Genomic DNA, 13,866 nt, shown 5'->3' with positions numbered 1-13,866 from the left:
GCGAGGAGAAAAATTCACTCGATAGTATTAGTGATTTTTATATATATAACAATATAATTAATATCTTTTAGGTATATTGTCTAATGTTGTTTATAAACAATAGTATTAGTGATATTATATATGATCACTCGACCCCAATTTTTCGTGGCCGTAACCTTATAGATTGATAAAGTGTCAAATAATCTTGCTATAGTTTTCTCCGGAAAGTCGGAAATTTTTGAAACAAACTCCACAACCAGATACAGTAGATCCCTGAACGTTGATACTTGTGACCTTAATCTTCTTGAACAAGCATCTCATCCTCGCATCAATGCCGAAGGGAGGAGGGAAGGGTAAGCCGAAGGAGGCTGGGGGCGAGAAACCTGACAAGAAAGCTGGCAAGGAAAAGGCTGCATCGAAAAGGTCGCTTAGAAAGTCGCAATCGTCCTCCGTGGTAGCGAACGAGAATAAGCGACGTAGCGCTGCACAAGGGCAAGATGGCGAAGGAAAGGGGGCAGGCAAACAAGAGCCCGTAGTAGAGCCGGAGTGGAACAGTGAGAGCGTCAGGGCTCACAAATTATTAACGGTATTTAACTAATTACAGTAGAACGGGTCAATCGTAAATGTCACTAAATATGTAAATGAGAGTATCATGCGGTTGCTAAATAGGATGGCTTCACATACTCCATGATCATGGGCATGGAGGACTCTTCAGACCTCACTTCAATCGGATACTACTTGTATCACGCGATCAAAACTGGGGTTCGGAAGCGATTCATAGCGCTGAGTGGAGAGGAAATCGCATCGGTATGGAATTTCTTAATGTTTTTTATGCGAACATCTACAGTTACAATTTTGTTGGTGCTGTAGAAAGTCAAAAAATTCATATCAGCTTCAAAAACGGGCAACGAGACAAATCAGGAGTTAGATTTTTGGGAGAGGATGGACATTTGGGCAGAGGCTGTGAAACACATTCTGATTCAAATGAAGAGCAGTGTGACTACTGAATTAACTGCTGGGACGGCGAGAAAGGTTACCAAAATCCAAAATATAGTAGAATTTTGTAAATGTGTAAAATAAAATAGACGAAAAATTGTAACTCGTTGGCCTTACTTTCATTATTTCACTCAGGAGCTAGAACTTACTGGAGCGAGATCCAAGGATCTGATCCAACATATGCAAGTGCCCCTCAATTTGAAAGCTTCGGACGAGCAATCAGATGAAAGTGGTGGAATTCGAGAACCACCTCCCGTTCCACCCTCAACCAGCTCCAGACTGAACTCCGGAAATGATGCCGAACCAAATAGTAGTAAGCCAAATAAGAAGGGAGGAAATAAGGACCTCACCGGAGCTACTTCTACGGGATCAATAACTAAAAAATTGGGGTCCGAAGCATCAAATTCATCCTCAAACAAGTCCAGATCTACCAATATGCGGAAGCGCGGAGAGATACCATTGCCCAGTTTGGAAGAGATTAGTACGACGCTGTAATTTTTATGTGGCTAAAAATCTGAGCAGACAAATTGTAACAATATAGACTAACAGTTATGCTTTCTCTGCAGATGATACCCCTCAAAAAGGACCCGAATTGTATGTCATCTTGCAAGGATTTTATAATCCAAAAATTATCCAGGAGTTGCTCAAAATTGGTACTTTTTATTAAGAATTATTTATTCATTTTTTAACATTTAATATTTTAATAAATTCTTTACTAATGTAAAGGAGTTACTGTTGATGGAATTTTACTGCTCACCGATCAGGAAGTCACGAAACGTAATTTTAGTGTGGCCGACATTGAGGACAGCATTCCTGGAACCTTTCGCCCCCGAAATATTTTACCGGATTATCTCAAATATCTTGAACAGCAGTCAACGTTACCTCGTCAAGAGTTGGTTTCCATTTTTCAGTTCAATAATCATTAATTGATTATAAATAATACTGACTTCTGGATTGATTAGGCGAGATATTGTAGGCCAATTTTGGGCCGGGTTAGCCGAAATGTACAATTCTGCTCCGCCAGACTCCCCCTTATTGGACTGTGCACTGATGAATTTTAAACTTCCAAAGGTATCAGATTCATAGTTTGCATTCATCATCATAAATATTATTCATCTATTGCAAAATTTGTCATCATTTCAGAATGAGCATGGATTGGATACATCCGAGGCGAGAGGCGCTTATGCTTCCAAACTATTCGACGAAGCTGCTCAAAGGATTTATGAAATGCTAGTTATGAGCGATTGGTTTCATGATTATACAAATTGCTCCACCGTGAAACAGGCACGTAAACTGATCAAACTTATGAAGTGCCGTGGATAATTATCTCAATTTCTCACGTCTTCCTTATTTAAGATTAAACCTATGGAAAAAGAACTCGAACGTGAAATTTACGAAACTTTGCTTAACCAAGTTCCCTCAGAATGCGTCACCGTGCCCATCATTATGGATTGCATTTTAGAACAAGTGGTTTCAAACGTCGACCAACCTCCTCCACTTCCAGAAAATGCGAACAAGCAGGACCGCGCGGACGGCGATGATCAAGCAAAGTACGCCGAGTTTAACAAATTTGGGAAGCCCGACTGGGGAGACAGGATTTTGCAAGTTTGTTTTCTGCATATTATGTGCTACATTTGTTGTAAGTTATTAATTTTATTAATCCTCAAATACTCGTATTAAAAATAGGATGGTCTGAAAACTTTGAAGAAGCACAACAAGAAGGAGACTAAAGCACAAAAGGTGGTGGGGCCGGTCTTCACCCCACCACTTTATATTAAGTATGGAGATTATGCCAGCATTCGAGCCTGTCATTTAAATGGTCCGTTTACAACTATTCTACTCAATTCTTAGCAATCTTATTGCAATGAAACTTCATTTTATTTATTTATTATTATTTAATCATCAAACTTAGAAACTGTTGCGTCGCACATCGCATCTACCCAAATTGCTGGTGACCTCAGAAACGTGCAAGGACTCTTGTGGGGCAGTATTCCCGAATTTAATAAAGGATTATACATAAAACTGATGGCAAATCTGAACCATTTCATGTATTTCTTGCCCCCGGGCGCCATTCACATGGAAGGTGATTATAGATGTGCAAATAAAACTCCTAATCATATTTTTGTAAAATAATTGCCTTCCTAGACATGTTCTTCGTTATTCATCTCCTAATGAGCGCCGGAGTGGAAGCCCAATTACACAAAGAAGCTGAACTTGCCAAGTCCAAAGAAGAAGAGCAACGCTACGCCAAGAAAAGATTTTCCCAAATGGTCCACCACGCGACCACTGAGCTGTTTTCATCCCACACGGGCTTGGCTGAAGAGAAGACAATTACTGACACCAACTTGTCCAAGGATCACAACTATCTCGCCGTAAACGAACCGACCGGCGTGCACTTTATTTTGGCACCAGATTCCAACACTGAAATTAAAATTGCAACCGTCGGTCACAGCAAGGATACCCCCGACCTTGAGAACCCTACGCTTGCAACCAACAATAACGAACCCGCTGCCCAAGAAGAAACATCTCCTCCTCCACCACCTCCTCCAAACTCGGACCAAGTAGCGGTACAAGAAACACCTGCTTCAACTGTAGAAGGTGATCCAAAGGCTGAAATTGTGGCGAAACAACCGGAACAACAACCTCCTCCCCCTGCAACTTCTACTACTCACGTCCCTCCAACTCCAAAGGGAAAAGGGAAAGGGGCAAAAAGTAATCTCGTAAGTTTATATTATTTAACTAGTCAATCAAACAATTGTAGTACGAATGATAAAATTGATAACACTAGAAATTATTACAGGCCGATAAAACTAAAGCTGCCGACATTGCGGCAAAGAAAGTGATTGAAACCGCTGTGGAACTTGTAGAAGCTCCTCCCCCCACAGTTCCGGTCGAGGAAGCTTCCGTGGAACAGCTCGTCCCTGAAGATGAGGAAGAAGAGGGAGAAGAACTCACCGAAGGAGACGTGGACGAAAGTGTCGAGGAAGAAGAGGAAGAAGAAATGTCCTACAATTTTAGAGATGAAGAAGAACTACCAACAAAAACAAAGTCAAACAGATTCATCGCCTGTGAGTCAGAGTTTTTCAAAAGTATGAAGGACTTTTCCGTCTTCAAAGCCTTGCTCGAGTGCCCCGCTCTTTTGGCGATAAGTGACTCTGGAGCCTTGGACTTATCCAAGTGGGTCGAGACGTATCTTCTTTCAGCAGGAATGTCTCAAACGGGTGCGGACGGAGTTCTCATTGGAAACTTGAGCGATTGGAACTATGTGGAAGAACTTGTCCCAATTCAGACCGTCCAACTCTTGAATAACGCCGTGATGAGTTATCTGTCCATGCAAAGAATGTATTGTCCCTTTTACGACACTCTGCTATTCATTTTCAACAACCCGATTCCACTCTCGCTAAAGTCGGACTCTCAGTTTTACATGAGGTTGAAGACGCTTCCTGGGCTTCAGCATTTCTTGGGTGCGTAGTAATACGTTAGTAATTTGTTTCCGGATCTCATTAACTAAATCGACTCTTCTTTATCTCAGAATACACAATTAATGACAACGACGTGTTATCCTGGTTAATGGGAATCGAAAAAGTTAAAGGGGCCGAAGTCATAGATTCCTTAAGCATCACAACCCTCATGAAAATTGTTCCTGAAGAACAATGGCTCCTCGTTCCTAGCATCAAGTACATGCTGTACAAAGAACAAACTGGCCAATTGTCCCTAAGTGACGCGAGACTCCTGAAGAGTGCGACCGATAAAAGTGAGACAGCATTAGAAGGAGGAGGTGCAACGGAGGAGAAAGATAAAGGTAATAAAGGAAAGAAGCAAAGCATAGATCCAGAAAAGGACGAAGCTGCTGTTCCTCCTGAAGGCAAAGCAGCCAAGGGCAGAAGAGGAAGTGACAACAAAGAAACAGGCGACAAAAAGAAGAAAAGGCCCTCCAAAGATTATGCCACCGATGCTGCTGCAGCAGATGCCAAGACAAAACCGGAGGAACGTATTAATCCGCCATCTTCGGACATTGATGTCGATGTAATTCCCAGTTTTCACATCAGTGAAGCAATTGGTCAACGAAAAAGTATGCAATCAAAACCAATTAATTTTTATTATTCGCGTATTTATGCATTATTTTCAAATTTTACACATCTTGATTTGGTTCTGCAGGTTCCCGATCCAAAGCAAAAGCGAAGGAGATCAAGCCATCTGCCCCACACAAGACAAAGTTTGACTTTTACGACTTGGGAAAACGCGTCATTGTTGTAGCGTCTGATACGTACCACCTCTTCCCAATGGATGGAACTACGATTCAATATGAGATTTCGACCATTGAACCGGAATTTAGAATGATGCAATTGAGCATTTCGAAAAACGGGCACAGCACTTTTTTCTACCCATACTATATCCCACACGAGTTAGATATTTCGAAAGAATCATATGTCGTTTGTCCATATTTTCACATGGTGGGACGAATTACTCAATTTGGAAATTATTTAGCTGAGCGATGCTTAATTGTCCAATCTTTACTTTACAATATTTCCCAGGTTCACGCTAATGGCACAATTTTTGCCTTTCAAGACCGCCGTGCCTCAGAGTCTGCTCCATACATAAAAGTTTTATTGAAACAGAGTGCAACCGAAAGTTTGTTCTCGTACGACAAAATAATTTTTGGAGCGGACACTGGAGAGGCTGTGGAGGAAGCCAACCCGCCCGAACGGCAAGAAACCCCTCCCACCGACGGGAAAAAAAGGTCCGACACACATCTGAGTTTTGAAGATGAAAAGCAGGCTACACCTCCACGTTCACCCCCAACGGAAGACGGTGGTGACGTCACAGAAAAGGTGGATGACGACGTAGTTGACCCTGGAGATGATTCTGTTGATGGTGCTGCACAATTTTATAAAAAATGGACTCTTTTCAATTCATCACTGATGATTTTTGTTTATTTTGCAGCAAAAAAAGGAAAGAAAAAAGCTGCCAAAAAGGATAAAACTAATAAAGAGCAGGACAAGGAGAAAGTATAGCCACTAATTACGTAATATATTGTGTTAAAATTATTTTTTTAGCTACAAACTAAAATTCTTGTTTAGCCGACTCCGGAGCAAAAATTGAAGGAGGACAAATCAAAAAAGAAACTAAAGGGTGGGGATAAAAAAGGGAAAGTGAAATCCGAACTGAAAATTGACATTGGTACCGAGAATGACAACGAGGAGGAGGAAGAAAGGCCAGAGTCAGACATGCCTCAGGAAACCACAACTTCCCCCCATGATGCAGCAGAGTGGATTTATTCTGATGGAGACTTAACAGACTCAGAAACAGGGACGTATCAACACAGGAAAAAGAAGAGGTACATAAAAATAAATGCACTGCATGTTCTAAATTTGAAAAATAATAATTGTTTTAATTGACAAGATCGTTCTACGCTCCGAATTGGGACAAGGCTGAAATTCTTGTGGAACCAATGGTTCACACGATGAAGATAAGCTTGCCTTCGGGTCTTATGCTAGAAGTGGACGACATTTCTGGACCTCCATTAACTCGGGGGGTGAAGCAATCGTATGGAGCTCGAGGTTAGTGAACACTTATACGAGAATTACAAATTTTGTGTTCAATTTTGGAATATTTCAGGGACCGCATCTGCCAGGAAAGAGTCGTCTCGCTACTATACCTCGGGTGGGACTGTGATACGGTTTATGCAAAATGGTACTATCCAAATTTTAACGGCACGTGGCGTTACCACCAACATTCGCGAAATTTCAACAAAGTGTGTAACAATTATGATTATGCTATTTGTAATTTTATCATTAGTGCTTAGTAAGTAATTAGAATGTTTATATTAATGTCCTGCCCAGTGCACAAAGAGATGACGAAAATTTGCAGGAGATATTCAAAACTGCGGAAGATACAAAGATTTTTAATGGAGATATTATTCTCCCAACTGGAGAATTTTGGCATATTGTCGACGGAAAGAAGGTTCATCATGACCCGATTTATGTATTCACTAGTGGTCCTTTACCAAACGGCGAGGTAATGACAATAAATTTCCCATAATGTGATGTACCTGCAGCCAATTATTTTGTAAATTATAAGTAATTAATTAACTTTGATATTAGATTTTTAGAAGAAGGCAGGATGGCGTTGTTTCCCTTCATCGCCACGATGGGACCACAATAACTCATTATCCTGATGGCACCAGATTTACTACCAGAATGGTGATCCAGAGAGATTTGGTACGTGGCCCACGTAACGTGGGCAATTACGGCTGATTTTGTTTAATTTTAAGTCTGACTTTATGTATGAATGTACTTCTAATTCCAGCCTGAAGACTTGGAAGGATGGGTCGTTGTCGGGCTTAAATACATGGTTGAACATCCCAACTACTGCAACGTCATTTTCAACACTTTGTCCGGAAATGCCCACATCCGTCTACCTCTCGGCGACTGGGTGCGTGTATTTGCAGACGGAACCATGAAAGTCACCACAACAGACAATTACTCCATGGACGTGGACAAGAATCGTGCAGTAATCTCAAACCCACCTTGTGGCGATGGAAATGCCAGCATTCCTAACCTGACGGCAGTCAAACTCTGGCATGCCAGTGAATTTGCAACACCCACCGAGGAAACTGCCCACGATTCACAAAAAACATCGGCAGACACGGAAAGCCATTTAGATCTCGAATCTGAACAGACGAATGCAAAATTGTCGTTGGACAGTGATGGCAAACGGAGCAGCCTTCACGACACACATTCCGGGTCAAACAAATCCATCAAAGTCAAACCCATGAAAATGTCACCCGACGGAAAGAAAACAAGAGGGCCTAAACCCACCAAACCTCTTGGCAGCACAAAGTCACTACGATCCGTGAAGAAACGAACGTCTAAGGACGACGAAGACAAGAAAAGTATTACTTTAGAAGGATTAGATGGCGAAGCTCTAGAAGAAGAATCTTATCACGAGGAAGAAGATAACGATGAGGAGGAGATGGAAGGGGATGACGCTAGTGGTGAACACAACATGGAGGACACATTCGAACAAAGCAAGGATCATAAAAAATTCGAAATTCTTGACTTTCTCCAATTCACGGATACAACCCTCCTCTGCAAAGCTGTCGACTCTTGGGATAACAGATTCGCTGTTGACGTGTATGGTGAAACGATTGTGGATCGAGCCGAAGAAAGTGCGCCACGTTTCTCAACAGAGGAATTAATTAACACGCTATCAAAACATTGTCAACTGCCCAAGGAATTCGTATCCGGTATACTACGTACCACATCCAGCGACGACTTGGCCACTGCAACCAGACGTATCGCAGCCTTGAAAAAAGCTCCAATTGATGCCTGCGCAACTGGAGCATCCACTAAAATATTTGTCGTCAAGAGGAATCTTTCTTCCTACGAGTATTTAAAAGAGGGTCACGTGGAAGCGGCAGTGAATAAGGCGAGGATGGTGAGGGACGCGATGGTCATGATCGACCCACTGCCGAGTCGAGATCCAAGAAAGTATATCACCATCATGCAGCCCGTCGCCGAATCGGCTTCTCCTCGAGGAACTTGGACCAATAATTACAGAGAGCCCACCTTTCGACCCACCATTACAACAAATAAACAGTTACAAGTGGCGAATAGGGACGACCTCCGATGGTTTGGCTATGTCTTGACAGGGGCTAACGCGAAACGTCCAAAGTTTATCCCGAACGCTCGCGCAGAATTTAACAAGAAAGTTGGGGCTGCGAAGGGAAAATCTGTCCCAAATTCAAACACAGATGCGTTTATAAATGAGGACAATTATGAGGAGGAAGAGGAGGAGGAGGAAGAAGGCATGGAAGAAGAAACTGATCCGCACGAACTATTTTTACCGGAAGGAAAGTCAGACAAAGTAAACAGGGCGAGTAGTAAAATGGGTATAAACCTATAGTTCTACTCTACCTCTAAAGTTATTTTTAATGCACTATAACTAATCATTAATTACTTATTAACTAGCAAAAGACAAGGAGAAGGGAAAGTCCGGAAAAGGCGACAAGAAAGAAAAGGGCGAAAAGAAAGAGAAAAGTCACAAGAAATCAAAGCTCGAAATTCATAAGGAAGAAAGTACTCCAGACCATGGTGGAAAGCTAAAGAAGGGAAAAGCTTCTACTATCACGAAGAAAAATGCAAAGAAGGCAAACTCTAAAACTTCTATTCCCCAAGTAAGTGCTATTTCTGAGGAGGAAATGCCCCTTCCAGAAGTGAAGAAGGAACCAACAGCCCCGTCATCTCCCCAAGACAAAAATAGGCTGGATCAAACGGAAGTAGGACACTATCCGGCAAATGTTAAGGATATCAAAGGTTAGTTTTTTGTCAATTAAGTATGTCGATATCTACTATAAAATTTATGGTTGCAGGAATTTATGATGACGATTTCCCCGTCAAGTTCCAACCTCAGTTTCATGCCGACGTCTGCACCGAAAAGAAAGCTATCGTTGTGCGATCCTTTGTCGAGATTCCCCAGATTAACGAGAAGATGCAAAGGGCCTTGCTTGCTGCTTCGACATCCTACGCGCAAACTGTGGAAGGACAACTAGAAGCCTTTGAAGCAAACAAATTCCAGGATCCTCGGACCGAGGAAGAGATACAACATGCAACATTAATCAAACAAGAACTGATTGAGAACAATCTTTCAGATATGCACATGTTGGAACAGAGAGCAGGTCGCGTGCTTCGTTTCCATTTTTAAAACAAGACAGTATTAAACAAAAAGTATAAATGTTTGGTAGTAAATGGGACTGATAATTGAATTGAACGAATAAACGTGTTTTAATCCTGAATTGAGTTTTTTAAAATTACTCATTTCACAAAAATTATGATAAATTTAGCGAGTTAATTTTGGCGTCTTTTCTCTAGACTAGATATTGTTCAACACGTCATTAGAGTTAACTATAATTAACACTATATATAATTTTACTAATTGTAAAGAGGATTTTCTTAATATGCATTACCTAAAAATTATATGAAAGTTTCGTTACTTTCACTGTGTCTTTTCATCCCAGACATCACCGTAAGCATTCTTCCGTACCCTTGTACCACCTTCATTATTATTGTTTCGTAGGGGATATTGACTCTGGTGTGGTTGCCTGAAAATTTGTAATTAGTTGTTTAAATATTTAATTATATTTTAGCTCACATTTTAGACAATTCGTAAAATGGTGGATATACCCTTCAGAGGATCCACCTCTCGCGGGTGGTGGGGCTGGCATCGAAGGTGCAGGAGAGCTACCCTTGTGTTCAAATTCATCCCTATTTGACCTTCTTAGCTCATCGTATGACGTAGTAAACGTTTGTGACCTCCTTTGCGGAAGATTATCATCATTCAACATTTGCTGCGTCGTGTCATACTTTCCATAATCAACTCCACCAAACGTGGAAGCAGTTTCCGTATCAAATGTCACCAGTGGTCGAGTATCACCAACATCCGTAAACTGACCGGGTTCTTTTTTGGGGGAATATTCAGAGTCTGGAAAGGCAGGACCACCGATCGGACCCGCACTCACAAATCCAGGCTCAATTCCAAGCGTTTCTTGAAAACCCATCCTCCCCTTTTGTTTTCTTAACATATCGGCCAACCTAGGGTGTAATCGTTAGTCTAATAATTCTAGGCTCAGATTTCATGATGACCATAATAATAAAAGATTTAATTTAATAAATTGAACCAACGGGCTGTTTGGGATTTGCATGAGCTTCTCGGCACATTGTCCTTGGTAAGATAATTTACCGATAAAGTAGCCAAAAACCGAGGCTGCAAACATTTTGGGTCCAGCTCCCCATCTCGCACTTGGTTTGAAATATCCTGAGAAGTTAAAATTTGTAAAAACAGCTTTAAATTAAATAAGCACGTCCCTTAGTTCTCACCTGTCCTAACCGCGTAGTAAGTTCCAACTCCTAACGTTGTTCCTAATGGCAAGCACCTGAAGTAGAAGCTTTCACGATTGCATTCCTTTAGTGCACGAATTTCTTCCGGTGTAAATTTATATTTCTAAATAATGTTGTATAATAAATACAAATTAATTAGCAAATGTCGCAAAAAGCTTTCATCATCTTAATTTGAACGCAGAATGTTCTGATTTATTACCTGCTGATATATCTGCTGCTGTTCTGAAGGGTGGATATGTTGCTGGGGTCTATCCTGTCCTTCGCTTCCTCCTCCGTACATTATTTCGAAATATTTTAAATATTTCCAAAACTGTATTCAAAATTTTTAGGAAAGAAACTGAGAAACTGAAACTGAAACTGAGACTTCCCCCTTGTAAACTCTATGCGGATTTCAGTTTGACGGGGCGGGAGAGACTGGCACATGTGTTTGTTTACATTTTTTTACCCACGCAAGTTCCCTCGTTCCAGGAAAAAATTTATTTAAAAAATTCAAGAAACTTTTAAACATCAAAATTTTTGTGTTTATATACTCCTCACCAATTCATTTATACGTAGTTAAAGCTGAAATAGTGAAAAATAGTGAAATTTTAACAATTTATCATCTTTGCAATGAGAGCAAAAAACCGCCCTCAAAATTCGGAAATGAAAAAACTCTGTAGGTGGTGGAAAGTTATGGGAGAAAGTGGGGATCATCTACGACGGCCTATTTTTGACCCGGGATGAAGGGGTGAGTGTGGGCCTGGTTTTTGACAAAGTTATATTAATTTATATTATAATTTAATCATGGTGAACTGGGGTAGGCAGAGAGTAGGCGCTTTGTGAATTTTTCTTACTTCTTTGTATATCTAAATGAGAGTTAAATAAAACGTAGGGAGAAAGAGAGAGAGAGATTGAGACCAAGTTTAAACAGTCCATGTCGTGCAGTAGTTGGGTGACGTGAACTAGAAGATAGGAACCAGATAACACATCTACATCCCCACCCACATTTCACATTAGAGCATCGGAACGGGAAGGAAGGCTGCTTTCACCACCAACTGATTTTACCAACTGGGACAAATTTCTTTTACTTTCTTGACTTGATTTGAAGAAAACTCCATACGGCGAGGTGAGTGGTTATTCGTAGTCATCGTGGCCCATGGTGTACTATTCTATTATACATGAAATGTGGGTAATAATCATGAGGTATCAGAGCACAGGGTCGATAAATTGCTGTAGAACTGAGGACCCAGTTTTATCCTAAATTTTTTCACCTTCTTTCTTCGGCTAGGCAAAGCTAACAAAGGGAATCTTGTCAGTGGGTGTGGTGCAGGCCTTGAGATATTCAAGGGTTCAGTGATGCATTGTTGTGCGAGCAGGCAGGGCGTAAGATTATGTATCGAGTAATTTGAGTATCGGTCCCTTAAATTTTCTTACTGATATATGCAGAGAATCGATAAGTAATTTCATAAGGTCAACGATTCTGCTTGGCGAAAGAAAGGTGTAGAAGGGCTATAATTTATAAATAAACATGTGTAGTCTACAGGTAGAACAATTATCGATGTTTTGGTCCTTTTAGATAAAAATTATTAAGAACTGAAAGTTATTGGTTAATTGTTCTGAAATTAGAGACATTTAATTTAACCAGACTGCATAACTTTTTACGACTTCACTCTTATCGTTCAAGTAATTCAAATTATTTAAAAGCAATAATCCTTGCTTCATTTCAAGCAATTAAATTCAGTCAGACAGTATATTCCATCGCATATTGAATAACGAATTTCCATTTTATTTTATACCAAGCTTTGTAGTTTCATATCAATAGGTTCTCTTTGCTCAAAGAATTCGGTTTTGTTTTTATTGCTTGTTTACTGTAATAAGTTCTTGTAAATTGCTACATTATTATTATTCTAATAACATTTAAATATTTAACCATTGTCGCCATCATTCCTACACTTAGATTCGATTCATCACCTGCCCTAGATCTAGCTGTGATTTGATGGCGTCATTATCATAAATAACTTCCGGTTCATTACATTCTTCTTCTGATACTCGTTCGATGATAATAATTTTTGCAGGATAAAAACCCTGATCAAATTTCCAATTGCATTTGTCGATTACAAAGATGACTGAACTATGAGGGTCAATACGTAATAATAATTGCGAGTTTATGAGCCGAGCTGGTGTCAAAATTCGTTAAGTACGTGGTGATTATAAGTGTTGTGAATGAAAATGAGAGATATGATACTTTAGGAGGTCGGTTCGGACACCTCTCATCAAACTGTAAAGTAAATCTCTCAGCATAATGCAGGCGCCAGTGTGGTTGTTTATATCCTGATTAGATTGCAATTGCAAATTAATTTTCATGAGAGCTGGATCGTTGAAAAAGTTGAGCCTTTGTTTGGAATTCTGGAATTCCTTCGCTTTCTGTACAAGGATGATAATAAATATGTATCATTTTACTTGTGGGTAGATTAGTAGCATAAATATAAATGAAATTCAGGTCAGGTCAGTGACCAGAGCGAGGATTACTGATTAATCACTGCTCATTGTTCATATTTTACGACATGTGCAAGTCAAAACTCATTTGCAAGTTTTCTGAAATTGTAAGAGTTAAGAATCCTTTAACCAACTCTAGCAACGATTAGGTGACCTTCATTATGCCCAAGATTTAAGGGTCGTTGCTATTTCCTCCATTAATAATAAGCTGAGCAAAATTTCGCGAATTTTTTTACTCCATAATTTGCCGTGCATATAATCAGGTGTGGTGTGCATATTTAAGCATGCCTCCTCTCCTCATAAAGTTATGTCTCGCCATTCATTCTTTCCGACAGTGGTATGTCTGGTTAATTGGTCTAACGCAATTCTTTATTGTAGCCGTCCATGGGTTTGCTTACCTGGCTTACCTTAACTTTGCAATATTTGTAAAGTTGAGGTGTCCAAGTTAAAAATCGAGTTTCTACATGGTACACACACGTACCATCTCATCACCACTTGTTGAAATCTTTATTCCCTT

At 40.3% G+C, this 13,866-nt stretch overlaps 5 protein-coding genes across 6 annotated transcripts in view; 4 read left to right on the top strand and 1 right to left on the bottom strand.

The window, feature by feature from the left end:
• The first annotated feature begins 274 nt into the window (after positions 1 to 274).
• On the top strand, positions 275 to 3,247 carry LOC118435420. Its single transcript, XM_035851458.1, has 2 exons — positions 275 to 565; positions 649 to 3,247. The coding sequence occupies exons 1-2, from the start codon at positions 311 to 313 to the stop codon at positions 847 to 849; spliced, it is 456 nt and encodes a 151-aa protein (XP_035707351.1). The 5' UTR covers positions 275 to 310; the 3' UTR covers positions 850 to 3,247.
• LOC118435421 lies at positions 887 to 3,247 on the top strand. Its single transcript, XM_035851459.1, has 2 exons — positions 887 to 1,011; positions 1,111 to 3,247. The coding sequence occupies exons 1-2, from the start codon at positions 922 to 924 to the stop codon at positions 1,468 to 1,470; spliced, it is 450 nt and encodes a 149-aa protein (XP_035707352.1). The 5' UTR covers positions 887 to 921; the 3' UTR covers positions 1,471 to 3,247.
• On the top strand, positions 2,311 to 9,713 carry LOC118435386. The gene is made up of 17 exons (XM_035851395.1): positions 2,311 to 2,580; positions 2,662 to 2,794; positions 2,888 to 3,058; positions 3,121 to 3,695; positions 3,776 to 4,439; positions 4,508 to 5,047; positions 5,134 to 5,429; positions 5,511 to 5,850; positions 5,920 to 5,984; positions 6,057 to 6,313; positions 6,379 to 6,536; positions 6,595 to 6,730; positions 6,819 to 6,993; positions 7,080 to 7,196; positions 7,285 to 8,869; positions 8,949 to 9,293; positions 9,350 to 9,713. The coding sequence occupies exons 1-17, from the start codon at positions 2,341 to 2,343 to the stop codon at positions 9,679 to 9,681; spliced, it is 6,129 nt and encodes a 2,042-aa protein (XP_035707288.1). The 5' UTR covers positions 2,311 to 2,340; the 3' UTR covers positions 9,682 to 9,713.
• A 24-nt stretch (positions 9,714 to 9,737) lies between these two features.
• Positions 9,738 to 11,257, bottom strand: LOC110848669 (OCIA domain-containing protein 1). Its single transcript, XM_022095935.2, has 5 exons — positions 11,074 to 11,257; positions 10,854 to 10,977; positions 10,659 to 10,791; positions 10,161 to 10,568; positions 9,738 to 10,078 (listed from the first exon to the last, which is right to left on the bottom strand). The coding sequence occupies exons 1-5, from the start codon at positions 11,152 to 11,154 to the stop codon at positions 9,973 to 9,975; spliced, it is 852 nt and encodes a 283-aa protein (XP_021951627.1). The 5' UTR covers positions 11,155 to 11,257; the 3' UTR covers positions 9,738 to 9,972.
• A 135-nt stretch (positions 11,258 to 11,392) lies between these two features.
• Positions 11,393 to 13,866, top strand: part of LOC110848727 (cyclin-dependent kinase 4) — a 33,952-nt gene continuing 31,478 nt past the window's right edge. Inside the window, exons 1-2 of one of the 2 annotated variants that reach the window (XM_035851452.1) lie at positions 11,393 to 11,601; positions 11,746 to 11,979. The gene's annotated coding sequence lies outside the window, so the exon portion shown is untranslated. The remainder of the gene's footprint in view (positions 11,602 to 11,745; positions 11,980 to 13,866) is intronic. The other variant, XM_035851454.1, reaches the window with a different exon arrangement.

The sequence above is a fragment of the Folsomia candida genome, unplaced genomic scaffold (assembly GCF_002217175.1).
Source record: "Folsomia candida strain VU population unplaced genomic scaffold, ASM221717v1 Fcan01_Sc004, whole genome shotgun sequence".
Lineage (NCBI taxonomy): Eukaryota > Metazoa > Arthropoda > Collembola > Entomobryomorpha > Isotomidae > Folsomia > Folsomia candida.
This window is presented reverse-complemented; position numbering and strand designations above follow the sequence as displayed.

Excerpts from the sequence above, each read along its gene's own strand:
- LOC118435420 (XM_035851458.1), top strand. The coding sequence starts at position 311 with ATGCCGAAGGGAGGAGGGAAGGGTAAGCCGAAGGAGGCTGGGGGCGAG. Across the intron at positions 566-648 it reads GGGCTCACAAATTATTAACG|GATGGCTTCACATACTCCAT; the intron begins GTATTTAACTAA and ends GTTGCTAAATAG.
- LOC118435421 (XM_035851459.1), top strand. The coding sequence starts at position 922 with ATGGACATTTGGGCAGAGGCTGTGAAACACATTCTGATTCAAATGAAG. Across the intron at positions 1,012-1,110 it reads CTGCTGGGACGGCGAGAAAG|GAGCTAGAACTTACTGGAGC; the intron begins GTTACCAAAATC and ends TATTTCACTCAG.
- LOC118435386 (XM_035851395.1), top strand. The coding sequence starts at position 2,341 with ATGGAAAAAGAACTCGAACGTGAAATTTACGAAACTTTGCTTAACCAA. Across the intron at positions 3,059-3,120 it reads GGGCGCCATTCACATGGAAG|ACATGTTCTTCGTTATTCAT; the intron begins GTGATTATAGAT and ends TTGCCTTCCTAG. Across the intron at positions 4,440-4,507 it reads TGGGCTTCAGCATTTCTTGG|AATACACAATTAATGACAAC; the intron begins GTGCGTAGTAAT and ends TCTTTATCTCAG.
- LOC110848669 (XM_022095935.2), bottom strand. The coding sequence starts at position 11,154 with ATGTACGGAGGAGGAAGCGAAGGACAGGATAGACCCCAGCAACATATC. Across the intron at positions 10,569-10,658 it reads ATGCAAATCCCAAACAGCCC|GTTGGCCGATATGTTAAGAA; the intron begins GTTGGTTCAATT and ends ATTACACCCTAG. Across the intron at positions 10,079-10,160 it reads AGAGGTGGATCCTCTGAAGG|GCAACCACACCAGAGTCAAT; the intron begins GTATATCCACCA and ends ACAAATTTTCAG.